The sequence below is a fragment of the Procambarus clarkii genome, chromosome 33 (genome assembly GCF_040958095.1).
Source record: "Procambarus clarkii isolate CNS0578487 chromosome 33, FALCON_Pclarkii_2.0, whole genome shotgun sequence".
Classification (NCBI taxonomy): domain Eukaryota; kingdom Metazoa; phylum Arthropoda; class Malacostraca; order Decapoda; family Cambaridae; genus Procambarus; species Procambarus clarkii.
The window spans coordinates 38,022,226-38,048,658 of NC_091182.1; the positions used below are offsets into that span (position 1 = coordinate 38,022,226).

General features: G+C 44.9%; 1 protein-coding gene across 1 annotated transcript in view; it reads right to left on the reverse strand.

The window, feature by feature from the left end:
* The window catches only part of LOC123765213 (protein RCC2 homolog), a 79,311-nt gene that overhangs the window by 47,184 nt on the left and 5,694 nt on the right, over positions 1-26,433 (reverse strand). Inside the window, exons 2-3 of the mRNA XM_045753683.2 lie at positions 21,506-21,754; positions 11,254-11,473 (exon numbers count right to left, since the gene is read on the reverse strand). Coding sequence (XP_045609639.1) covers positions 11,254-11,473; positions 21,506-21,754 — 469 coding nt within the window. The remainder of the gene's footprint in view (positions 1-11,253; positions 11,474-21,505; positions 21,755-26,433) is intronic.

The window sequence follows — 26,433 nt, forward strand, 5'->3', positions numbered from 1 at the left end:
ACTTCCCTGCCTAGCAACAATTCTGTCCAATTACACTCATTAAAAAAATTTCGAAGTTCCCCATAGTTGCCTCTCTTTAAATCGAGTTTATCAACTGTTTCAATGTCCCCATTTTCTTCTAGATGATATCTTAAAGCATATTTAATGTCTAACAGGACGTGATCACTCTTTCCCAAGGGAGGAAGGTACTGGATGTCAAAAATCTCTTCTTCTTTCCTGGTGAATACTAGATCCAGTACTGACAGTATATCTCCTTCCCTCATTCTTGTGGCTTGCTTTATGTGTTGATACAAGAATGTCTCCAGTATGAGGTTCACAAATCTGCATGTCCAAAAGTCCTCCGTTCTTGCTTCATAGGCCTCCCAGTCTATTGCTCTAAAGTTGAAGTCCCCCAGTATCAACAGTCGTGATTTATCTTTATCTGCTTGTACAATAATATCTCTCATGACCATTATGAGGCCCTCTCGTTTGTCATCCAGTTCTTCCTTTGTCCACGTGTTGCTTGCTGGTGGGCTGTAGGCATTTACAATTATCAGCTTATCATCCTGATTCCAGACCTGCAATGCCATTATGTCAATATCTCGAGGGTTTTCAAATATTAACTCTTTTACCTTCAGGTGTTTTTTCACCAGTACAGCCACTCCTCCTCCCTTCCTAGTTTTCCTGTCACGTCTCCAAACTGAGTAGCCTCTTGGGAATATGACTTCATTTATTATATTTCCTTCAAGTTTCGTTTCTGATAATGCAACAATATCTGGGACCCTAAGCTGGATTATATCTTGCAACTCCAAAGTTTTTGACCTCACTCCATCTATGTTGGTATATACAATTTTCAGAAACATGTTCCCTTTTCCTTTGCTCTTTACTCCCCCTTCCACTACTGATCTTGTTGCTTTCTTTTTATGTACCATTTCACAAGCTTTCCAGTCCCTGTCACTTTGTAAAAAAAAGAATTTCTGTCTTCTTCATTTCTATCCCCATTTAGACGTTTTGCCTCAATTAAGTTCATTTTCAGCTTTTCTCTGTCTTCCTTGGATAGGTCTTGTCTTATTGACCAAAATTTGCCAACCTCATCACTCTGCAGTTTCCTGGCATTTCTTAGCACTTCCATCATGTTTTTCACTCCATTAAAGGTCACCCTTAAGGGGCGGTTCTTTTCTTTCTCATATTTTCCTATTCTTCTAAAATCACTGACATTTTCCTTTGAGCCATCTCCTAAACCTACTATTTTCTCTATGATTTTCATCTCTTCTGCCGCTCGGTCCACCCTAGATGAAATTTCCTTCTCTAAACATCCAAAAATGATTATGGACTTAGTTCTATCTGCAGTGTTTTGTACCAGTTTACTGTTGGTAACCAGTTCTTTCCTAATTGCTTGCCTAATTTCTGCTTCTTGTTGGTCATTTCTGGTTTTGACTTCCGAACACACTTCTTTGATAGTCTCTTTCTCTTTTACAACTTCAGCATATGTCGCTTTTATTTCTTCTTTATACTTTTCTAGTTCTTTATTCACCTCCTCTATGTGAGTTGTCAGTGAAGTTTCCAGTTGGAGATCCTTACCTAACTCTATGTTAGCCCTTAGGCTTGCTTGGAGTTGTTCACCATATGAGTCTATCTTCTTGTTTATTTCTTCAAAGTCACCACACTTCACTTTCCATGCCTCTTTTTCTTTCACTAGTTCCTTGATTTGCTCCTCCTGATTTGTTACCTTGTCTGTTAATGCAGTAATAATCTTACCTTGTTGCATCATACTCCCTTTTAGAGTGCAAAGCTCACTCCAAAGAGCTCCATTGTCCTCTTCTAATTTAAGCACTTTTTCTTCATACTTCTTTTGCATGTCCTCAATTATCTCTAACCTGCCAAGAACACCTCCTTTCCTTATATCTTGTGGTGAGAATCCTTTGAAACCATCATCTGATGGTGTGTCTACCTTCTCAGTGGGGGTGGTGGCGGCGGCCATCTTTGATTTTGTTCTAGACCAAAACAAACTTTTCCACTCGACTATTTTCACTCAGTTTTACTTGTTTATTGTATTTTATTTGCTTTTACTCTTCCCTGAACCTTTATGTAACCTGGGACACCACTGTAGCCCTCAACCTGTTCCCAATACTTAGGTAATTCGATATTTCCAGGAGCTTGCTGCAGTGTGACTTCTGCCTCCTCCAGCTTCGCTTCCCTTCACACTTCACACTTCGCTTTTCTTCACACACACACACACACACACACGTACGTACACGTGTGTGTGTGTGTGTGTGTGTGTGTGTGTGTGTGTGTGTGTGTGTGTGTGTGTGTGTGTGTGTGTGTGTGTGTGTGTGTGTGTGTGTGTGTGTGTGTGTGTGTGTGTGTGTGTGTGTGTGTGTGTGTGTGTGTGTGTGTGTGTGTGTGTGTGTGTGTGTGTGTGTGTGTGTGTGTGTGTGTGTGTGTGTGTGTGTGTGTGTGTGTGTGTGTGTGTGTGTGTGTGTGTGTGTGTGTGTGTGTGTGTGTGTGTGTGTGTGTGTGTGTGTGTGTGTGTGTGTGTGTGTGTGTGTGTGTGTGTGTGTGTGTGTGTGTGTGTGTGTGTGTGTGTGTGTGTGTGTGTGTGTGTGTGTGTGTGTGTGTGTGTGTGTGTGTGTGTGTGTGTGTGTGTGTGTGTGTGTGTGTGTGTGTGTGTGTGTGTGTGTGTGTGTGTGTGTGTGTGTGTGTGTGTGTGTGTGTGTGTGTGTGTGCGCGCGCGCGCGCGCGCGCGCGCGCAGGCCACAGTATGCCCCACCCAGCAACAAATCACTCCCTACCCAGGGCTAGACGAAAATCCCAAAACCCTCGACTAACCCCAAGGGCAAAGTCAACGCCAAACGACAAAGAATGCCACAGACAAAGTCAATGTCGCTTGGAAAGTCAACGCCAAGCGACTCACTCTCTACGGGAGTGAGTCCAGAATGCCCCAGGGAGATAACCATGAAACACAAGGGAAGAACTTATAGAGAGCCTAGGGAAGCTGGCCCTAGGTGCAAGCAGCCTTGCGTACACAGAGCACTTTGCCACCACACAGGAAAAAATCCAGATAGGAAAGCGAGGCCAGAGGCGACGTCTGACCACCATGTACATCAGTCAAGAACTGGGGAGGCGAGTCGCCTGCTCAGCTGAGCGGGCTCCCCCTCCCCCCAAATGGAATTCAATGTGAATAAATACCATGTTATGGAATGTGGAATGAGAAAATAGACCACACACAAAACTTACAAATTATATGGAAAGGAATTACATAATTAATAAATAACGAGACCTAGGGGTGGTTTTGGATAGTTAGTCATCACCAGAGGAACACAAAGACAATGCGAGAAGCGTATGCCTTGCTTTCCAACTTCAAACTTGCTTTTAATTATATGGATGATTACTATAGAAACTGTTCATGACTTTTACGAGACCAAAATTGGAATATGCAGCAGTTGTATGGTGCCCAAATCTCAAGAAGCACATAAATAAACAGGAAAAAGTGCAATGGCATGCTGCAAAATTGTTTCCAGAACCAAGAGAGTTACATAGAAAAACCAAGAGGTGTTAAACATGCGAAAACTAAAAGATAGAAGAAAAAGAGGTGTATGTACACTTACAAAATACTAACAGAAATTGAGCAAATTGACGATTAATTCCTGAAACCAGCAACTTCATGAACAAGAGGACACAGATTCAAGCAAATGGAACAAAGGTGCCAAAAAAATATATAATCAAGTTCTCTTTTGCAAACAGAGTGGTAGATGGTTGGAACAAGCCAAGTGAGAAGGTGGGAGGCCAAAACCATCAGTAGTTTCAAAGTGCTATACAACAAAGAGTACTGGGAAGACAGGACATCATGAGCGTAGCTCTCATCCTGTAGCTACACTTGGGTAATAACAAAAGGACTGGGGCTGCTTGATACCTGCTTGATGGGGTTCTGGGAGTTCTTCTACTCCAAGCCCGGCCCGAGGCCAGGCTCGACTTGTGAGAGTTTGGTCCACCAGGCTGTTGCTTGGAGCGGCCCGCAGGGCCACATACCCACTACAACCTGGCTTATCCGGAACTTCTCTTAGAAAACAGTCCAGTTTTCTCTTTGAAGATGTCCACGGTTGTTCCGGCAATATTTCTTATACTCGCTGGGAGGACGTTGAACAACCGCGGACCTCTGATGTTTATACAGTGCTCTCTGATTGTGCCTATGGCACCTCTGCTCTTCACTGGTTCAATCTTGCATTTTCTTCCATATCATTCACTCCAGTACATTGTTATTTTACTGTGTAGATTTGGGACCTGGCCCTCCAGTATTTTCCATGTGTATATTATTTGGTATCTCTCTCGTCTCCTTTCTAGAGAGTACATTTGGAGAGCTTTGAGACGATCCCAATAATTTAGGCGTTTTATCTCGTCTATGCGTGCCGTATATGTTCTCTGTATTCCCAGAGGGGGCAGAGCCAGTGTCCACTCCCACCACCCAGGACAGACTAGTAAGAGTCTACAGTCCAAGCAAGAGTTTACAGAATAATGGGCTGGCTGGAAAGAAAACCCCGAAACCTTGGAGGGACCAGCCAGCTCAACTGCCACCGCACCCGAATTGGAAGGAACAGCTCCAGAGACAACTGAACCACATCTTTAGCTAAACCCTACTTTAACCTGGAAACCCTCAGACATTTCATGGCCAGAAGTATGGGGTGGAAGATCAGAGGCAGGACAAACCATGCCCAAAGGGTAAAGAAGAGGAGATGCAGACAGAGCCAAGGTGGAGTTCACCAATATTTTCAATTCTGGGTCTGAAAACACTTAACAAGCTGGCTCCAGGGTATTCAACCAGGAACAAAACCCAGACCGCTGAAGATCTATCTTGAGATGATTTCGGGGTTTTTTTAGTGTCCCCGCGGCCCGGTCCTTGACCAGGCCTCCACCCCCAGGAAGCAGCCCGTGACAGCTGACTAACACCCAGGTTCCTATTTTACTGCTAGGTAACAGGGGCATAGGGTGAAAGAAGCTCTGCCCATAGTTTCTCGCCGGCGCCTGGGATCGAACCCAGGACCACAGGATCACAAGTCCCGCGTGCTGTCCGCTCGGCCGACCGGCTCCCATGATGGGCAAAATTAATCCGTAAAGCAGGTGCCCCTTGACAAGCATGAACATCATTGGGAGGGTCAGATAAAGAGCCACACAGGGAGCGCAAATCCCAATTGACTAGTTCATAGGCATCTTCAACATAATAGGTGGCATGGTAGAAGCAGAATGAATGATCGGTGCCATATGGCCTGGATGATGAGCAACCCTCAAATTCACAAAGCAACAACAGAATCATAGGAAAAATTCATTGGCCACATCAAACTCGTATGGAATTCCTATAGCCTGAAGGGTGAACCCTTCAGGGTAAAGGGAAGGGTAAAGGGTGAAGGTGTTACACTGGACCTAAAAGTAAGCCGACACAGCTTGGGCTAAATGGCTGTGAAAACTGACCTTGGCACACCATACATACAAACATGCGAGCCACCAGTGTGCTCCACCAGCCAACCCAGGTCAAGACAGAGGGGTAAGAAGATTTCCCTCCCCCCCCGACTCACCCAAGGCAAGAGCCACCCCAAACTTTCTCAGAAAGTGAACTACTGAACACACCAGAGAACTATCAGTGCACGAGCTGTGCTAGAGAGCACTCGGGGAAAGTAACCCTGGGAACATACAGTTCCAAGCACTAAAAGACCAAGCCTTCACTATAACAGTGTACAAAAACCAAACCACATAGGACGAGGTCCTTATGAGGCACTTAGCTGAAAAGTAATGATGCCAGTCATGGTTAACAGATGCTACAAGAGCCCTACTGCAGCCTTGTACGAGCCACATCAGTGGAAGAACCAACTGCTCGAGCCAATGGACAGCGTGAGTTCCGTACCCGCTCCCTCCCCAAACGAGTGGGAGGAGTGGCGCTTAATAATGCGCACTCGTTTCGAGACTCAATTGTTTGTTTACATTGTTGGGGGAGGGGGGGGGGGTTCATTCTGCGGGTTGTGGGGCTTGGGGCGTCTTTTGAATCCAGCAGAAGTTTGTATTGGTTCACTGACTTTCTGGGTGCCTTCCTTGGTAAGATGGTAGTCACCTGCTCCCTGTGCCTCATGTGAGGGGGATGTAGGAGGCCAGGGTTTTGGCTCTGGTCCCCGGTAAGCCGAACTGAATTCTGCACTTAATGCGATCTAGTAGTTGTATGTTATCTCGGCGACATGGCTTTAGGGACCCACAAAGGGCTCCCTCCAGGAAAGTATTAGAATGTTCTTTTTTGCAGAGTTAGAACAAGTCAAGTGATAAGGTTTTGGATGCCAACACCGTCAGTAGTTTCAAAGCATCATATGACAAAAAAGAAAATAGAAGATGGGACACTACACAGAAGCCAAAACATCCAAGCTGCCATGGAGCAGTCAGAGAACAGATCAAACAAAATGCTATACAGAAAATGATTGCCAAGTGAGCAAGAGTACTGTGACTGAAGCAAAAGCTCCAGGAAGCAAAGGTAGCAGGACAGAGCTGCCATCTGCGCATGTCACTGAGGAGAACCAGAGTAAACATGCAGCTCCCAAGCTGTAGAAAAGCAGCACCACCAAAGAACACCTGAAAGGCCGAATCCACTTCCCAGCACACTAAGTGTTCAGATACAGGACAACCATGCCAAACTCCAAGGAAAATGGAGGGCTGCCAGCAAGCCAGAATAAATCGGGACCCTAGCAACAGAGCTAGAAGGTGAAGCCGACCTGAACTCAAAGGAGACCCGGTCCAAAAGGGAACCAAGACCCTGACCCCCACAAGAGGAATCGAGAGAGGTCTGTCCAAGCCAGAGAAGGTGCAAAGAGGGATAACAGAAGCCTCCGGCATCAAGATGCAGCCATAGAACCTAATACAGCACACCCAGAGGGAAGCAGCAGTAGAATCCAGCTCAAACATGGACAAAGGAGAAGGAAAACTCCCTGCCCAAAGCAACATACTATCTGCAGACAGAATCAAAGTCCAGAAAGGGTTAATGTGTTGCAACCCCACATTTCTTCCTCGCCTGTGATATGGTAGCAAGTTGAGTCGACACTTCCCCCATGTCACCCAAGGATCCCAAGGACTGCCAGAACCATTTGCTGTCCTTGGAGGGAGGTACAGTACAGTGAGGGGGAGCAATGGGAGCCGTGCTGACCCATGATCACTACACACCGGGTGCCACCCTAGCTCCTCTATGGTCGAGGTAAGCACCCTATCACCCAGCGTTAGGGAATACTTGCGCTCACATGCTACACCCAAGGCAGCTGTCAATTAATTTCAAGACTGATATCACTTTAATGCCGTGACTCACTCTGGCTTCCGTCCCCTCCGCAGGTGTCATCAACACCAGTGTGTATACATACTCCTGGTTTACCTTTGGCCTGTAGCACAGAACTGACACTACCAGGAAAGAATGTTGCCTCAATATCTGCTTTTGTCTTCCAGCCTAGTCCCTCTCTCAAACTTACACAAACCTCTCAGCAGTGTATGAACGTTTTGTCCAGATTAATTCAGTATTTTGTGATAGCAAGGGTTCATCTTGACATTCATATTGTTATAGCATGGTATAGCATAACAGAGGAGTCCAGGAAAGTGAATTAAATAATAATGAATTTACTGGAAAAATGTAAATACAAAATATACTGGGAGCACTAGACTCGTGCTATATTTATAAATATAAATCAGCCACTCTTGGCTCTACTTACTCCAAATACTCCAAAGTTTTACATTATTGTGATGCACCCTCTTGTTGATGAACCTTTATTTACTTTAACTTTAAATTTACATAGAGAAATCAAAGCAAAATAAGCTCAGCTGCCAATAGGCTTCAGCACAAACTTAAATATCTTGTCTTACAATAATTAATTATCTGCACATAGCAATGCTAATAGTCCAAATATTTTCTGATACTACTAATAATAAATTCTACTTCTTCCCTAAGGAACAATTAGCAACAAGGGGAAATGGGGAGGGAAGTTTTACTTAACTAGCAGCTGACTAGCAGCTGACTATTAGCTGGGTCACAGGGTTCCTCCTCGCCTGCACCCAGACTTCATTGCAGCTGTTGTCTTGGATGATGTTCCTCCCCACTGGTTGTCTTTTTAATCTTGAAAGCACCCTTCTGACTTCACTCTTGTAGTAGGCTAGCATGGTCAGGCAGGATTGATTAGGTGCCAATCCTTATCTGTACACCTCTTCACACAGCAGTGAATGGGTACCTGGTTGTTAAATGATTTGGCAGGTCGTATTCCAAGGAAAATAAGAATCAAGGACCTGCCCAAAATGCTATGCATGTTAGCGACTTTACAAGAATGTAAGAACTCTTGTATATATAAATAAATAAAATAACACCGACTCCCCACCTGAGCTGCCATGTAATGACACTCTTCCCTACTGTACCACATTGGCAGGTACTCTCAGTGTGCTCCAGGGGTCTCCCCAACCCTCTCGTAGCATAGGCTATGCGGGACAGGTTGCTCTTGTCGTCAATGCACCCTCACCTGGCTCCACACACTAGTAGGCTACACAACTCTGGTAGCACTATAATAACAGTCACTGTCACTGCTTGATGGCCAACGTTTAATTCTTACACCGTGCTGCTTAACAATAGTCACTCAGCACAACAGGTAGACTTCTGCATTATTCACTGCCCTCTCACGTTGATGAATAGCATTTTTGGACAGTTCTTCACTGACCCTCAGTGGAAGTTGTCACTGGCCACCTCAACCATTGGTGCATAATGTCACTCACCTCACTCATACAGACCCTTGATGCAAAATGTTAACTTTCACTAACTCGCCCAATTCTCCACCGAGCCAGGACTGTCATCAACTTAAGATGGCGACTCCTACACCATCCACTGCTTCCATACACTTGTAGATAATGTCTTCGGTCACTTTGCCAGGATGTGGTGCAACTCTCACCAGGTCCTCCCTTTCAAGTTGTAACTGCACAGCCTCTTCCAACATAATTACCACTCACAAAAGAGTGAGGCTACTCACAAAAGAGTGAGTCACTCCTCACGTACTTCAGAGGTCTATTGCTTCCTTCCTTGAGCTCAACTTCGAAGTACTTCTGCATAATCTGCAAATATCTCCGAGTGCCATCGTGTGCTTCTTCTCCCTCCAGAGTCTAGACCACCAGTGTCGTTCTCAGAGCCAACGAGCCGCTATGCAGCTCGGCTCCCCGCTCATGTGATCTCAGGTTATCTGTCGATTGGTTGTAGCCTTGCACCTGCCACCAATCATGTCTCTCTGTGCATCTAGGACTTTCAGTGTTGCTGCTCTACGAAGGAATCTGTCTCCTGCATTGCGGACATGATCACCATATTTGGGAAGGCTAAGACTATGCTCTTTCCCCATGAATTTCCCAAAAATTCAAATTGGACCAAAATCCTGCATCTCTCACCTTTCCACATAAGCTAAAACATTCTTTAGGTTGTCAAGCACATCTGTAGGGTGGATTAAAAAGCATCTTGGTGTGGGGAAAAGCCTGAATTAGATGGCAATTTTAACAAAGAGCACTCAGGGACTCTCCACAAGCTCACCCCTCAGCCCCATAAAGACCCCTCGTATAGAGCCAAACTTCGCATCTACTACTATAACAAACAATAAGGAATCGCCAACAATAAAAGGATCCAAGCCAAAGACATACCCCCACCATGAGAAGATGGCCCCAGATTCCTGGTGGGAAGCAATGGCTCAAATGTCTCGGGCATCAAAGTAGGAGGGGCAACCGCTTGACAACACCAGGAACACCCACAACAAAACACAGCCTGGGGCACCGTAATCTAAGACACTCCAGAACCTGGCACAAGGGAGGATGGGGGAGGCGTTATAAAAGGTTTGCAGAATGAAGGCAGATGGACACTGGAAGAAGCAGAAGCAAAAAGTGCATTGGGAGAAACACCAGCCGCTCAAACCCCAAAAATGAAAGATGCCGATTCCAAGGCAACCACATGAGCATCACACCTTACGTACAAATGGACAAGTAAATCCAAAGGAATGGCGTCTGTGGACACTAGTCACTACAAAAGCAAATGAACACAAAACAAATAAGACAGGGTTGAACCAAAATAGTTAGCTAGTGAACCCAAATGTCGCATGCCACTGGAAAGAGGATAATACCCATCCAAGAGGCAGCGGAGGTAAACAGTAAAACTGACCATCAGTTTGTAGCAAAACTGACAACTTTCAAACCCACAAGCAGCAAGAGTTGGCCTTGCTTGTAGAGCCATAACAAATATCAAAGACCTGCAAGGCTTGCCTGAGCCTGAAGATAAGGGCCAAGCAGGATAACCAGGCACTGAGGAAGACTGATGCCAAATGCAGCCTATAGGATAAACACAGCCATGGTAGACAGCAGCAGCATGCTGTAGACAAGCACCCAAACCCCAGTGCACCCTACAACAATAAACCACTAATCACAGGGCCTTACAGAGGAGTCAAAAAGACTTCTGCACTACCCAGGGAGAGGCACCCTACACAATAGTGTGGCCTCTCGGGGGGGCAAACCCTGAACTCACCAGAACTGAGGCAATGCCAAAAATATTTAGAGAGGGGCTGCCCTAAACACACGCAGCTCGAGCCAAAGAATAAACCCAGTTCAAACAAGAAGCAAGGCTTGAAAACATTCTAGTGAAGCAATGCTCAAAAGTTAGGAACATTGCACACAAGAAAATGGCCCACCATACGACAGTGTCCAAAGCATGGCCTACACTTAACTTGGAAAGAAGTGGGACTCCCTATGGCCAGCGACTCTGGAGTGTCCGAATTCAAGGACATCAGTGACAGAACTGAGGTTAATATTGCAAGGAAGTCGGGAGCTCCCGGTGATACTACCACCTGTTGGTGGCCAGACATAAATAGAAGAGTTCAGCCTAGTGTGAGTGAATCTCTTGCAGTCATTTGGCTGCTTCACTGTTTTGCTTTCTTTGAACCATGCAGGTGTCTGTATGGTTCAAAGACACACTGCTTACTTTCTGGACATTTTCTCAGGGAGGGTGATCGTGACAATCCCCTGCTCTGTGGGGAAGGTGGGGAGGGAGGCAACCTCTGGCCAGGTAGGCCACACAGAACACCTATGGCTGATGCAACTCAACTTAGTAGGGGACAGCTATCTCAGTCAGCGAGCCTCATGGAGTCACCCTTTGGCCCCTCTAGAAAATAAGAAACAATAGGGGTACCTAACAATACAAGTGACAGCAATAATTTGGTATAAATCATTCAAATTTTGTGCGTAATAAATTGATTCACTTACCAAGTGACATAGCTTTGCCCTCTTCTGTGATGATGATGGAGTGAGCTGCGGAACAATGAGATGTCACAAATGCCACACGAATTCCTTTGAGAGATGAAATGCGTCGCGGTAAATAATGTATCATAGATGGAATACTCTTCAGGTTCCTCCTCCCAATATACTCCCACTGGGTACATCCTGTGTATACAAGAGTTCCTCTATTTTCTGGAAGATTCATTCTCTGCAAGATAACAAGAAATCTTGGAAAATATTGTACACTACAATGCTAAAAAAAAAATGTACATACTGTATTTTGAAAAGATATATATATATCAGGCAAAATGCTTTGATGATACTACAGTAATACTGCTATACTATACAGTCGTACTTTGGTTCAGGGCAAGCATTTATAGGCTGCATGCATGCATGTGTGATTATCTCGGACAATAGTGAAGGTGAATGAAAGACCCATGTGTTCTTATGTACACTTCTATTCACAACCAAGACATTCGGTAGAGTACTGTATTTTGTATCGTTTACTAGAGTGAAGCTGTGCTACTCGGGGTAGTCATAGTCAGACTAATTGCCCAACTCAAGCAAATAAACACAGGCCAACCCAACTAAAATAAACAAGCCCACACAAACAATTCCACATACAAGATTCTCAGGGAAATTGACAGGGTAGATAAGCACAGATTATTTAACACAGGTGGTACACGCACAAGGGGACACAGGTGGAAGCCGAGTACCCAATTAGCCACAGACACATAAAAATAAATTTTTCAGTGTCAGAGCAGTTAGTAAATGGAATGTACAGGCATACCTCAGAATAAGAGTTTAATCCGTTCCTGGAGACGCCTCGCCTTCCGAAAACTCGCATTCCGAAGTTAATTTCCCCATAAGAAATAAAGGGAAATGAATTAATCCGTTCCTGACTACCCCAAAAACCCCACATCAAACTAAATTTTTATACCTAATTTACCTAATTCATCTAAATAAACCTACAAAACTGTGTTCCAGTTATTACTTACCTTGCTGTCGAGTGCTGTAGGCGTATGGAAGATGGTGAGGAGGGGGGAGGAGGAGAGGAGTTACTGTTTGGAAGGGGAGTCCCCTTCCATAATCACATCACATAACCCCATGCCTTGTAACACTATTGATACCATTCTCTTTCTAAATTTTTCAAACCAGCCCCTGCTTGCCTTAAACTCTTTCTTATCTGCATCACTCGTTGCAGGGGTATTCTTTAGAAGGTCTTCGTGCAACACCCTGGCTTTCTCACAAATAATGGCCTCCGAAACACTATCACCCCTCAACTCCTTGTCGTGTATCCAAATTAATAACAACTTTTCCACTTCTTCAAGTATTTGTGGTCTTTGTGCCGTTAATGTTCTTACTCCTTTTGCCACTTTAGCACCCATAATCTTATTTTTCTTCTTAAGTATAGTGCATATTGTTGATGTGGCTTTGTTGTACTGCCTACAAAGTTCAACAACACGTGTACCGTTCTCATGCTTCCGAATGATCTCTTGTTTCTCCTCTATTGTCATCCTCACAGGAGCTTTCTGGCCTTTATCCTTACCACTGGCTTTCTTGGGACCCATGGTGAGATATATAATAACAAATTGTATAGACAAATCACCAAAAATCCAACAAAACACTGAAAATCCGCGAGAAGAATTGATGTGGGGGTAGTCACTGAGCGCCAGACAATAATAAACTGAGGGGCGGCGGGGCGGAGGGGCGACGAACGCGCTAGGTCGGCTGTACGCGTATCAACAAACTCGCGTCCAAACTCGCCTCCCGAAGTAACCCTCGCCTTCTGAGACAAATTTTTGGAGTAAATACACCTCGCCTTCCGAAAACCTCGCATACAGGGACAATCGCATTCCGAGGTACCACTGTACTTGGAAGTGATGTGGTGGAGGCTGACTCCAAACACAGTTTCAAATGTAGATATGATGAAGCTTAATAAGCTCAGGCACTTTTACACCAGTTAATCGACAGTTGAGAGGTGGGACTAAAGAGCCGAAGCTCGGATACAAGTCGCATTGCACCCAAGATGATTCGCCAACAGACTTTGAAATTACCAAACCCAACCCAACCTAACCTAATCCAACAAAACCCAATACAGCCTAAGGTATTGAACCCTAAGGTTCAATATCACACATCTTGCAGATGTGTGATGATTTGCTCAATACTGAACATCCTAGCATAATCATATACATACACAAGGTTTTAACAAATAGAAAACGATCTTCGTTGAACCATCTCATGTTCAAAACGACCATACCCATGAAGTTCAACCACCGCAACCACAACTAGGCAAGTACAACTAGGAGAGAACTGGTCAATATAAGCAAATAAACATAGGCCAACCAAAGCAAACACATGCCAATGCAACCAACTAGCAAAAAAAACCTGGCCAACACAAGCAAACGAATAAATGCCAACCCAAATGAACACAGACACCCACCCAAACAAGCAAACACAGACCCCACCCAAACAAGCAAACACAGACCCCACCCAAACAAGCAAACACAGACCCCACCCAAACAAGCAAACACAGACCCCACCCAAACAAGCAAACACAGACCCCACCCAAACAAGCAAACACAGACCCCACCCAAACAAGCATGATTGATCAAATTAAAGTAGGGCAAAAGTTAACCCACTCGAAGTGCAAAACATCTCCTAGAGGGAACTGATAGGAGAACATGGCATTGGAAGCATCATGGCAAATCCTTAAGATCATCATCACGGAACTCGTTAAAAAATACTGTATGCCAAAAAGGCGAAGAAAAGAAAGGGAACTAGATGGATGACACAGGTAGTAAAACAAGCATTGATAATCAACTGGAACCTCTGGAGAACGTATAAATCCACAACAGACATTATTAACTATGAGATATATAAAGGGCACTAAACTCAGCCACCAAGGAAATCAGATCAGCAACAAAAAGCTACAAACGGAAACTTTCCCAAAACAAAGAAAGGCCCAAAGTAATTCTATGCCTATATAAGAGGTCAAACAAAACTAAGGACCTGGTTGGACCCTTTAAAAGACGAGATTAACCAAGTTATAATGGACAATAAAAGGGCAGCAAACACACTGAATGAGGGCGATGAGTCACAATAATGTGGCTGAAGTATGTAATCGACTTGAGAATGGTCCAGGACGGACCGAAACGTCGTCGTCCCTTCAATTTCTAGTGTGTGGTCTGGTCAACACTGAATGAATATTTTACATCAGTGTTCACACTAGAAAGGTTAGACGAACGACATCCCATAACGCACATAGATGTTTGAAGGTGAAGAGAATGAATTTAGGGATACTGTATACCTATAACATGCAACATAATCAGGAAGAGCATTAACAAACTAAATGACTCAAAAGCCCCAGGTGTGGTTAGAATTCAATACAAAGACATAAAAGAACTGGCATAACAACTATGCTTACGGGTGAAATTACTTTGCACAAAATTTCTAGACCAAGGGATAGTCCCCCTAGATTGGAAATATGCAAATGTCACCCCTATTTTCAAAAAAGGCAGAAAGAGCTCGGCTGAAAAGCAGAAAACTACCGCTCAATCAGCTTGACATCACACATCTCCAAGCTCGTGTAGAGAATCCTAAGGGAGGGAATTATTCACCATTTTTCAGTGAACAATCTTATAAAATCGACAACATGGTTTTGTTAAGTTTAGATCCTGCCTTACAAACCTGCTCACATTTCTGGAAACAGTAACCGCCTACACAGACTAAGGACTTTTGGTGGATGTAGTATAAGCTAAATAGATTTTGCTAAAGTCTTTGATAAGGTACCACATGAAAGACTGGCAAGGAAATCACAGGGACATGGAATAAATGGAAAAATTCTAGAATGGATAAAGCAATGGTTAAAACAAAGAAAACAACACAAAGTCGTGCTAAATGGGAATGAATCTGATTGGAGAAATGTGGCAAGTGGGGTACCATAGGGGATCCATCTTGGGGCCAACCTATTTGTCATGTACTGTAACCCCGCGATTATCCGGGATTCGAACATCCGAAAAACGCCCATATACGGCCAAAATCGTGAACGGATAAAGTTATCACAATATCCGGCCAAAATAGCCACAGGGACCGGATAATCGTGCTTTTGTCCGTATATGCAAACATGAGGCGGGCCATACGGTATTAATCCCGTCTGCCCGAGACTCGAGGCGCATGGTGTAGGTGGGGGTGGGGTGGGTGGGTGGTGTCGGGAGAGAGGGGAGCGTTGGGAGGGACCACCTGGGGGGATTAGGGGGGGATGGGGAGTGGCCTATACACTACAGTACAGTAATTACTATCAATTTTAGAACAATTCATCATAGCCAAAATCAAAAGAAATACTAGTAATTATGTAATAAAAAATTCCATACAAGTTTCCTAAAAACAATTTGCACAGGCTGAAGTTTCCTTCAAAAATATATTTTTTTTTTCCTCCTGGCGGCCTACGTAACGTGCCTCCTCCCTGCCCCGACTGGACCCGTCCAGGCCTGGTCAAGCCATGTGCTCTCTAGCCTCATGTTACACCACAGTGCCGCGCCATTAGTGAAATATTTTTTTAAATAACTTTTTTATTTTCATAGTAACTTTGAACATTTTTGGCCAAGACTATGTCTGGTAGCAGCATGAATCGTTCTGGAGGTGGAAAGAGGAAGAAGGTTGTCCTAACACTTAAGGACAAGCTACGTGTTATACAACTTTGTGAACATGGCCGGTCGACCTCAAGTGTTGCCAAGGAATATAATATAGGCACTAGTACTGTTTCTGATATAAGGAAACAAAAAGAGAAACTTATGCAATTCATTTCAACCTGTGAAAGTGAAGGTGCAAGCACTAGCAGAGGTTGTGGTAGAAAAACTATGAAAACTTCGACGCATGTGCAGTTGGATGAGGCTGTGTACAAGTGGTTTGCTCAGCACCGCACAGCTGGCGTGACAATTCGCGGCCCAGAAATACAAAATGCTGCAAGCAGATTTGCTGAAAGCCTTGGAATAAAGAATTTCGAAGCGAGTGAAGGGTGGGTTGCAAGGTTCAAGGGTAGACACAATATTGTGAAGAGGAAAATTGTCGGTGAAAAACTGAGTGCAGATGAAAGCAGTGTAGAACCATTTAAACGTAAATTACGAGAATATATTTTGGCAAATAATATTTATTCGTATCAAATTTATAATGCAGATGAAACTGGGTTGTATTGGAGGAGGTTACCAGAAAAAACTCTAGCAATGAGGAGTGAGGGTTGTGTGCCAGGACGTAAGGTTTGCAAGGACAGGCTCTCAGCCATGATGTGTGCGAATGCCGACGGCACAGACAGAATCACGTGTGCAATTGTTGGCAAATCTAAGAAACCAAGAGCCTTGCAACATTGCATGGACAGACTGCCAGTGAAATATTATGACTCAAAAAATGCATGGTTTACACAGGAGATCTTTCTTTCCTGGTTTCATGACGTGTTCTGCAGGGAAGTTCGTGCCTATCAAATTAAGAAACTCAAAATAAGGCCAAGCGAAGTTCGGGCTTTACTGTTGCTTGATAATGCACCTGCCCACCCCAGAATTAACAGGTTAACCTCACATGATGGCAAGATAACGTGTATGGCACTTCCTCCTAACACAACCTCTCTCATTCAGCCTATGGATCTGTGCTACGAAGAGGTTGTACACCAAAAAAATGCTAAACGAAGTTTTGGTGGTTTTGCCTCTTCCGGAAGATATTGAACTCGGTGTGGATAACAGGGCTAAAAAAACACTTCAGAATTTGAAGAACTATACAATCAAGGAAGCCATCTATAACTGGGCCAAGGTATGGAGTGAATTAAAGGAATCGACTTTGAAAAATTCCTGGAAAAAACTCCTCACGTCTACGGTCAGAAATGATGAAGAAATGGATTTTGAAGGATTTACAGATGAAATCCATGGAATGTTTAGAAATGCCGGCGAAAACTTAGAAAGACAGGATGTGGTTGATTGGCTTGAACAAGATGCCAATGATTCAGGATATGGTGTGATGAGTGAAGACGAGATTCTACAGTCTGTTACTGGTGAGGTGGACGAAGAGGATGAAGAAGGCAGTGAAGAACCAACACCAATGACCACGAAATACAGTACACTCATGACGTATGTTGACGGATTAATAAATTTTTCATCAAATTGTGCTCATCCAGAGGTTGGAAACATGTATCCGTACCTTAGGCGAACAAAAGAGCTGATCATACAACTGGCCAGTGAACACAGAAGGCAAGCAACACTTGATTCATATATGGTACGAAAATCAAACCAAGCGCCTTCAACAAGTGAGGCGGCACACGCAACCCAAGCGCCTTCAACAAGTGAGGCTGCACGCGCAACCCAAGCGCCTTCAACAAGTGAGGCGGCACACGCAACCCAAGTGCCTTCAACCAGTGAGGCATCCTCAGCAGACAGTGAGAACTAACTTTGCCTAATGAACTGTACAGTAATTTTAAGTGGTAATTTTAGTGTTGTGTTACTATAAGTTACGTAAATTGTCAAGAATTTTTAACTTCAAGATGAGTCATCAATCAAGAAGATGAACAACAAAAAGGTAAGTTGAGGTTTCTAGTTGAATATTTAATAATTATATGTGGCATGTCTATTCAAATTATGTTATTTGTAGTATAAAAATAGTTGGAAATGGTTAGTTTTGGACTCGTAGGTGAAAAAGTACCATTATCCGAAAAACGTGCTAATCCGGCTGGGGGTCTTTCCCATATAGTCCGGATGATCGAGTGGAGACAGTATATCAATGGCATACGTGAGAATATTACAAACCACCATCAAATTTGCAGACGACACAAAGATTTATGGTAAAGTGGGAAATAATAATGATACCGAAGCCCTATAAATAGATCTACATGAACTCCACTAATCGTCAGAAGACTGGTAAATGCCTTTCAATATTGACAAATGCAAGAGCCTGCATGTGGGGCATAATCCACACCACAACTACCAAATTAACATTATATTACATTATACCAGATTGATGAAGAAAAGGACATTAGAGTCAAAATCCACCAGTCACTTAAGGTTGCATCACAGGTAGGGGCAACAGTCAAAAAAGCTAACCAAACCCTTGAAATAATCAAGCGTACCTTTGACTTAAGGAAAAGAAGGTAGTGCTTCAATTGTATAAATATCTGGTACACCATTTGGAATACTGTATCCAATCATGAAGACCACATCTTCAAAAGGACACAGCTGCTCTGAAGATAGTGCAACACCGGACCACAAAAATTATTCCATATCCAAGTCAACTCGCAAACGAGGAACGGTCGAGGGCCACAGGGCTAACAACACAGTAAACCAGGTATGACAAGTCTGATCTTATCGAAACTTTTAAAATATTAAACAATTTGGAGGATGTTGAGCCGGACAATTTCTTCAAAACGTCAGATAAAACAAACAAGGAGCAATGGTTTCAAGCTCAACAAGCCACAATACAGGACTGAAAACAGGAGATGCTTTTTCACCCACAGGATTATAAACCCATGGAACAGCCTACCCGCCAAAGCCATAAATGCCAAACCTCTTAAATTTTAAAGTTCACTGGAAAAGATCAAGATAAATAGTGGGTGGGGGGGGGGACCTTTAACAAGCCAACAGCTTCCACAAACAAAAAACACAGGCCAGCCCAAACAAACAGCCACACAAAAGAAAGCAAACAAACAGCCATACCAAAGCAAACAAACAGCAACACCAAAGCAAACAAACACCAAAGCAAACAAACACCAATACCAAAACAAACACCAATACCAAAACAAACAAACACCAATACCAAAACAAACAAACACCAATACCAAAACAAACAAACACCAATACCAAAACAAACAAACACCAAAGCAAACAAACACCAATACCAAAACAAACAAACACCAATACCAAAACAAACAAACACCAATACCAAAACAAACAAACACCAATACCAAAACAAACAAACACCAATACCAAAACAAACACCAATACCAAAACAAACACCAATACCAAAACAAACACCAATACCAAAACAAACACCAATAACAAAACAAACACCAATACCAAAACAAACACCAATACCAAAACAAACACCAATACCAAAACAAACACCAATACCAAAACAAACAAACACCAATACCAAAACAAACACCAAAGCAAACAAACAGCAAAGCAAACACCAATACCAAAGCAAACAAACACCAAAGAAAACAAACACCAATACCAAACAAACAAACAGCAATACCAAATTAAAGACACACATTAATCTAATGATATACACAGTTTTGACATTAAAAAATGAGCTGTCAAAATACCTGTACACAATGTAGAAGCTGGGTGAAGGGGGGGTGCAGCAGAGGCTGGGTGAAGGGGGGGTGCAGCAGAGGCTGGGTGAAGGGGGGGGTGCAGCAGAAGCTGGGTGAAGGAAGGGGGGGTGCAGCAGAAGCTGGGTGAAGGGGGGGGTGCAGCAGAGGCTGGGTGAAGGGGGGGTGCAGCAGAAGCTGGGTGAAGGGGGGGTGCAGCAGAAGCTGGGTGAAGGGGGGGTGCAGCAGAAGCTGGGTGAAGGGGGGGTGCAGCAGAAGCTGGGTGAAGGGGGGGTGCAGCAGAAGCTGGGTGAAGGGGGGGTGCAGCAGAAGCTGGGTGAAGGGGGGGTGCAGCAGAAGCTGGGTGAAGGGGGGGTGCAGCAGAAGCTGGGTGAAGGGGGGGTGCAGCAGAAGCTGGGTGAAGGGGGGGTGCAGCAGAAGCTGGGTGAAGGAGGGGTGCAGCAGAAGCTGGGTGAAGGGGGGGTGCAGCAGAAGCTGGGTGAAGGGGGGGTGCAGCAGAAGCTGGGTGAAGGGGGGGTGCAGCAGAAGCTGGGTGAAGGGGGGGTGCAGCAGAAGCTGGGTGAAGGGGGAGGTACAGCAGAAGCTGGGTGAAGGGGGAGGTACAGCAGAAGCTGGGTGTAGGGGGAGGTACAGCAGAAGCTGGGTGAAGGGGGGTGCAGCAGAGGCTGGGTGAAGGAAGGGGGGGTGCAGCAGAAGCTTGGTGAAGTGGGAGGTACAGCAGAAGCTGGGTGAAGGGGGGGGTGCAGCAGAAGCTGGGTGAAGGGGGGGTGCAGCAGAAGCTGGGTGAAGGGGGGGAGGTACAGCAGAAGCTGGGTGAAGGGGGGGGAGGTGCAGCAGAAGCTGGGTGAAGGGGGGAGGTGCAGCAGAAGCTGGGTGAAGGGGGGGGTGCAACAGAAGTTGGGTGAAGGGGGGGGGTGCAGCAGAAGCTGGGTGAAGGAGGGGGTGCAGCAGAAGCTGGGTGAAGGAGGGGGTGCAGCAGAAGCTGGGTGAAGGAGGGGGTGCAGCAGAAGCTGGGTGAAGGAGGGGGTGCAGAAGCTGGGTGAAGGGGGGGTGCAGCAGAAGCTGGGTGAAGGGGGAGGTTGCAGCAGAAGCTGGGTGAAGGAAGGGGGGGGTGCAGCAGAAGCTGGGTGAAGGAAGGGGGGGGTGCAGCAGAAGCTGGGTGAAGGGGGGGAGGTGCAGCAGAAGCTGGGTGAAGGGGGGAGGTGCAGCAGAAGCTGGGTGAAGGGGGGAGGTGCAGCAGAAGCTGGGTGAAGGGGGGGGTGCAGCAGAAGCTGGGTGAAGGGGGGTGCAGCAGAAGCTGGGTGAAGGGGGGTCCAACAGAAGTTGGGTGAAGGGGGGGTGCAGCAGAAGCTGGGTGAAGGGGGGTGCAGCAGAAGTTGGGTGAAGGGGGGGGGGGTTGCAGCAGAAGCTGGGTGAAGGAAAGGGGGGGGGTGTAGCAGAAGCTGGGTGAAGGGGAGGGGTGCAGCAGAAGCTGGGTGAAGGGGAGGGGTGCAGCAGAAGCTGGGTGAAGGGGGGGTGCAGCAGAAGCTGGGTGAACAGGGCAGCAGCAGAAGTTCGGTGAAAGGGGGCAGCAGGAGCTGCGTGAGGAGGTAGCAGAAGGTGGGTGAGGAGCACGAGGAGGTGGGTGAGGGGGCAGCAGCAGGAGGTGGGTGAGGAGCAGGAGGAGGTGGGTGAGGAGCAGGAGGAGGTGGGTGAGGGGGCAGCAGCAGGAGGTGGGTGAGGGGGCAGCAGCAGGAGGTGGGTGAGGGGGCAGCAGCAGGAGGTGGGTGAGGGGGCAGCAGCAGGAGGTGGGTGAGGAGCAGCAGAAGGGGTGTGAGGAGGCAGCAGGTGGGGGGGGTGAGGAGCAGCAGGAGGTGGGTGAGGGGGCAGCAGAAGCAGGGCGAGGACGACAGCGACCAGCCGGAGGGAAAGCAGGAAGTGGCATCAACTCACCTTTTTCTCGGGATCGGAAGATGCGGCCGAGTCCGAGGCGACACTGTCTTGGCTCGTCTCATCTTGCAGCGCCTCCGTTACTGAAGGCGTCGTGTCCTCCTTCAGCTTCTTCGCCTCCTGCTCCTCCTCTTCGTCTTCAGCTGGTCTCTTCTCTGGCGTCATTCTCGGCGCGTTGACAAACACTTGGGACTCACGGCTGGAGAAACCACTGACAGCGTTCCCGGCATCAAACAGGCGACTAACATGCCACTGTCCGAATTATTGTAAAGTTGACTTCCAACCATTAATTGGATGGTACATATGCATATGTGATAACATTGGCTGTGCGAGAGCGTTATTATTCTCATTTATATATACGGTGATGATAACATTCAATGTTGCCGTGAATTTTGATATTCTTCTCTTGATACAATTATACATTAAAATATTTATTTTGTAATTTCTAATAATCAGATCATTTACAATGTATTCCAACTATCTTTAAAAACCAAGGTTATAGAGCATATTTTTAAGTTTTTTAATTAAAAAGCTATTTTTGCAATAAGTAAAAAAACGAGCGTCTTGTCAATTCATATAAAGTCGTGTGAACAGTTTCAAATAAGCCTCCGACGCTTCCCTTTTCTTTTGTTTACGTTGTGAGGAGCGGGCGCCATCTGTCTCCCGCCCCGCGAACTGCAACCAAATGATTGCTTTAATGGCAACACTCCGGGACCTTATTCTTAAACCTCCTTCCCTCTCCCTCCCTGCCACCACAACCCGGCCAACCATCTACCCCACATCTTTGTAATCGACGCCTTCTCCACTCTCATTTGGCATCTATAGATGGGGGGGCATTTGGGGTGGCTAGTTAGTGGAAATATGTAAATATTTCCGGGTAATGGGCAACTGGTGAGTGGCAAGTTTCCCAGAATAATGATCACTACCGCGGCCGACCCCGGCCCCTTCATCTCCCCGGCTACTCAACTCTGCTCCCGATTTTCTTGTTAACACCAAATATAACTCAAACGCGTTTATGCACACGATAACAGCTATACCAATTGCATTTTAGGGCACTACTATATTATTATTATTATATATATATATATATATATATATATATATATATATATATATATATATATATATATATATATATATATATATGTCGTACCTAGTAGCCAGAACTCACTTCTCAGCCTACTATGCAAGGCCCGATTTGCCTAATAAGCCAAGTTTTCCTGAATTAATATATTTTCTCTATTTTTTTTCTTATGAAATGATAAAGCTACCCATTTCATTATGTATGAGGTCAATTGTTTTTTATTGGAGATAAAATTAAAATAGATATATGACCGAACCTAACCAACCCTACCTAACCTAACCTAACCTATCTTTATAGGTTAGGTTAGGTTAGGTAGCCGAAAAAGTTAGGTTAGGTAAGGTTAGGTAGGTTAGGTAGTCGAAAAACAATTAATTCACGAAAACTTGGCTTATTAGGCAAATCGGGCCTTGCATAGTAGGCTGAAAAGTGAGTTCTGGCTACTAGGTACGACATATATATATATATATATATATATATATATATATCGTACCTAGTAGCCAGAACGCACTTCTCAGCCTACTATGCAAGGCCCGATTTGCATAATAAGCCAAGTTTTCATGAATTAATTGTTTTTCGACTACCTAACCTACCTAACCTAACCTAACCTAACTTTTTCGGCTACCTAACCTAACCTAACCTAACTTTTTCGGCTACCTAACCGAACCTAACCTATAAAGATAGGTTAGGTAGGGTTGGTTAGGTTCATTCATATAACTACGTTAATTTTAACTCCAATAAAAAAATTGACCTCATATATAATGAAATGGGTAGTTTTATCATTTCATAAGAAAAAAATTTGAGAAAATATATTAATTCATGAAAACTGGGCTTATTAGGCAAATCGGGCCTTGCATAGTAGGCTGAGAAGTGCGTTCTGGCTACTAGGTACGACATATATATATATATATATATATATATATATATATATATATATATATATATATATATATATATATATATATATATATATATATATATTTATATATATATAACTTTTTAGACACTCAACCCACCAGGGGACTCGAACACTGGCCAACAAGGTGGCAGTTGCATGCTGTATCCACTACGCTATACTTCAAAGCCATAAGAGAGGTAGGAATTCTGGGGTATTTAACCAACCAGAACTCAAATCCTCTCCCAGGCGATGAGATAGTGTGGGACCTCGGATGCTCTTTCATCGGTTCCTGTTATATGGGAAAACTCAGTGCCAAATGCTTAATGCACAGACTACCCTATTCCAGTAGCTGAAGTTTATAACTTTTTAGACACTCAACCCACCAGGGGACTCGAACACTGGCCAACAAGGTGGCAGTTGCATGCTGTATCCACTACGCTATACTTCAAAGCCATAAGAGAGGTAGGAATTCTGGGGTATTTAACCAACCAGAACTCAAATCCTCTCCCAGGCGATGAGATAGTGTGGGACCTCGGATGCTCTTTCATCGGTTCCTGTTATATGGGAAAACTCAGTGCCAAATGCTTAATGCACAGACTACCCTATTCCAGTAGCTGAAGTTTATAACTTTTTAGACACTCAACCCACCAGGGGACTCGAACACTGGCCAACAAGGTGGCAGTTGCATGCTGTATCCACTACGCTATACTTCAAAGCCATAAGAGAGGTAGGAATTCTGGGGTATTTAACCAACCAGAACTCAAATCCTCTCCCAGGCGATGAGATAGTGTGGGACCTCGGATGCTCTTTCATCGGTTCCTGTTATATGGGAAAACTCAGTGCCAAATGCTTAATGCACAGACTACCCTATTCCAGTAGCTGAAGTTTATAACTTTTTAGACACTCAACCCACCAGGGGACTCGAACACTGGCCAACAAGGTGGCAGTTGCATGCTGTATCCACTACGCTATACTTCAAAGCCATAAGAGAGGTAGGAATTCTGGGGTATTTAACCAACCAGAACTCAAATCCTCTCCCAGGCGATGAGATAGTGTGGGACCTCGGATGCTCTTTCATCGGTTCCTGTTATATGGGAAAACTCAGTGCCAAATGCTTAATGCACAGACTACCCTATTCCAGTAGCTGAAGTTTATAACTTTTTAGACACTCAACCCACCAGGGGACTCGAACACTGGCCAACAAGGTGGCAGTTGCATGCTGTATCCACTAGTTATATAGTTATAAACTTCAGCTACTGGAATAGGGTAGTCTGTGCATTAAGCATTTGGCACTGAGTTTTCCCATATAACAGGAACCGATGAAAGAGCATCCGAGGTCCCACACTATCTCATCGCCTGGGAGAGGATTTGAGTTCTGGTTGGTTAAATACCCCAGAATTCCTACCTCTCTTATGGCTTTGAAGTATAGCGTAGTGGATACAGCATGCAACTGCCACCTTGTTGGCCAGTGTTCGAGTCCCCTGGTGGGTTGAGTGTCTAAAAAGTTATAAACTTCAGCTACTGGAATAGGGTAGTCTGTGCATTAAGCATTTGGCACTGAGTTTTCCCATATAACAGGAACCGATGAAAGAGCATCCGAGGTCCCACACTATCTCATCGCCTGGGAGAGGATTTGAGTTCTGGTTGGTTAAATACCCCAGAATTCCTACCTCTCTTATGGCTTTGAAGTATAGCGTAGTGGATACAGCATGCAACTGCCACCTTGTTGGCCAGTGTTCGAGTCCCCTGGTGGGTTGAGTGTCTAAAAAGTTATAAACTTCAGCTACTGGAATAGGGTAGTCTGTGCATTAAGCATTTGGCACTGAGTTTTCCCATATAACAGGAACCGATGAAAGAGCATCCGAGGTCCCACACTATCTCATCGCCTGGGAGAGGATTTGAGTTCTGGTTGGTTAAATACCCCAGAATTCCTACCTCTCTTATGGCTTTGAAGTATAGCGTAGTGGATACAGCATGCAACTGCCACCTTGTTGGCCAGTGTTCGAGTCCCCTGGTGGGTTGAGTGTCTAAAAAGTTATAAACTTCAGCTACTGGAATAGGGTAGTCTGTGCATTAAGCATTTGGCACTGAGTTTTCCCATATAACAGGAACCGATGAAAGAGCATCCGAGGTCCCACACTATCTCATCGCCTGGGAGAGGATTTGAGTTCTGGTTGGTTAAATACCCCAGAATTCCTACCTCTCTTATGGCTTTGAAGTATAGCGTAGTGGATACAGCATGCAACTGCCACCTTGTTGGCCAGTGTTCGAGTCCCCTGGTGGGTTGAGTGTCTAAAAAGTTATAAACTTCAGCTACTGGAATAGGGTAGTCTGTGCATTAAGCATTTGGCACTGAGTTTTCCCATATAACAGGAACCGATGAAAGAGCATCCGAGGTCCCACACTATCTCATCGCCTGGGAGAGGATTTGAGTTCTGGTTGGTTAAATACCCCAGAATTCCTACCTCTCTTATGGCTTTGAAGTATAGCGTAGTGGATACAGCATGCAACTGCCACCTTGTTGGCCAGTGTTCGAGTCCCCTGGTGGGTTGAGTGTCTAAAAAGTTATAAACTTCAGCTACTGGAATAGGGTAGTCTGTGCATTAAGCATTTGGCACTGAGTTTTCCCATATAACAGGAACCGATGAAAGAGCATCCGAGGTCCCACACTATCTCATCGCCTGGGAGAGGATTTGAGTTCTGGTTGGTTAAATACCCCAGAATTCCTACCTCTCTTATGGCTTTGAAGTATAGCGTAGTGGATACAGCATGCAACTGCCACCTTGTTGGCCAGTGTTCGAGTCCCCTGGTGGGTTGAGTGTCTAAAAAGTTATAAACTTCAGCTACTGGAATAGGGTAGTCTGTGCATTAAGCATTTGGCACTGAGTTTTCCCATATAACAGGAACCGATGAAAGAGCATCCGAGGTCCCACACTATCTCATCGCCTGGGA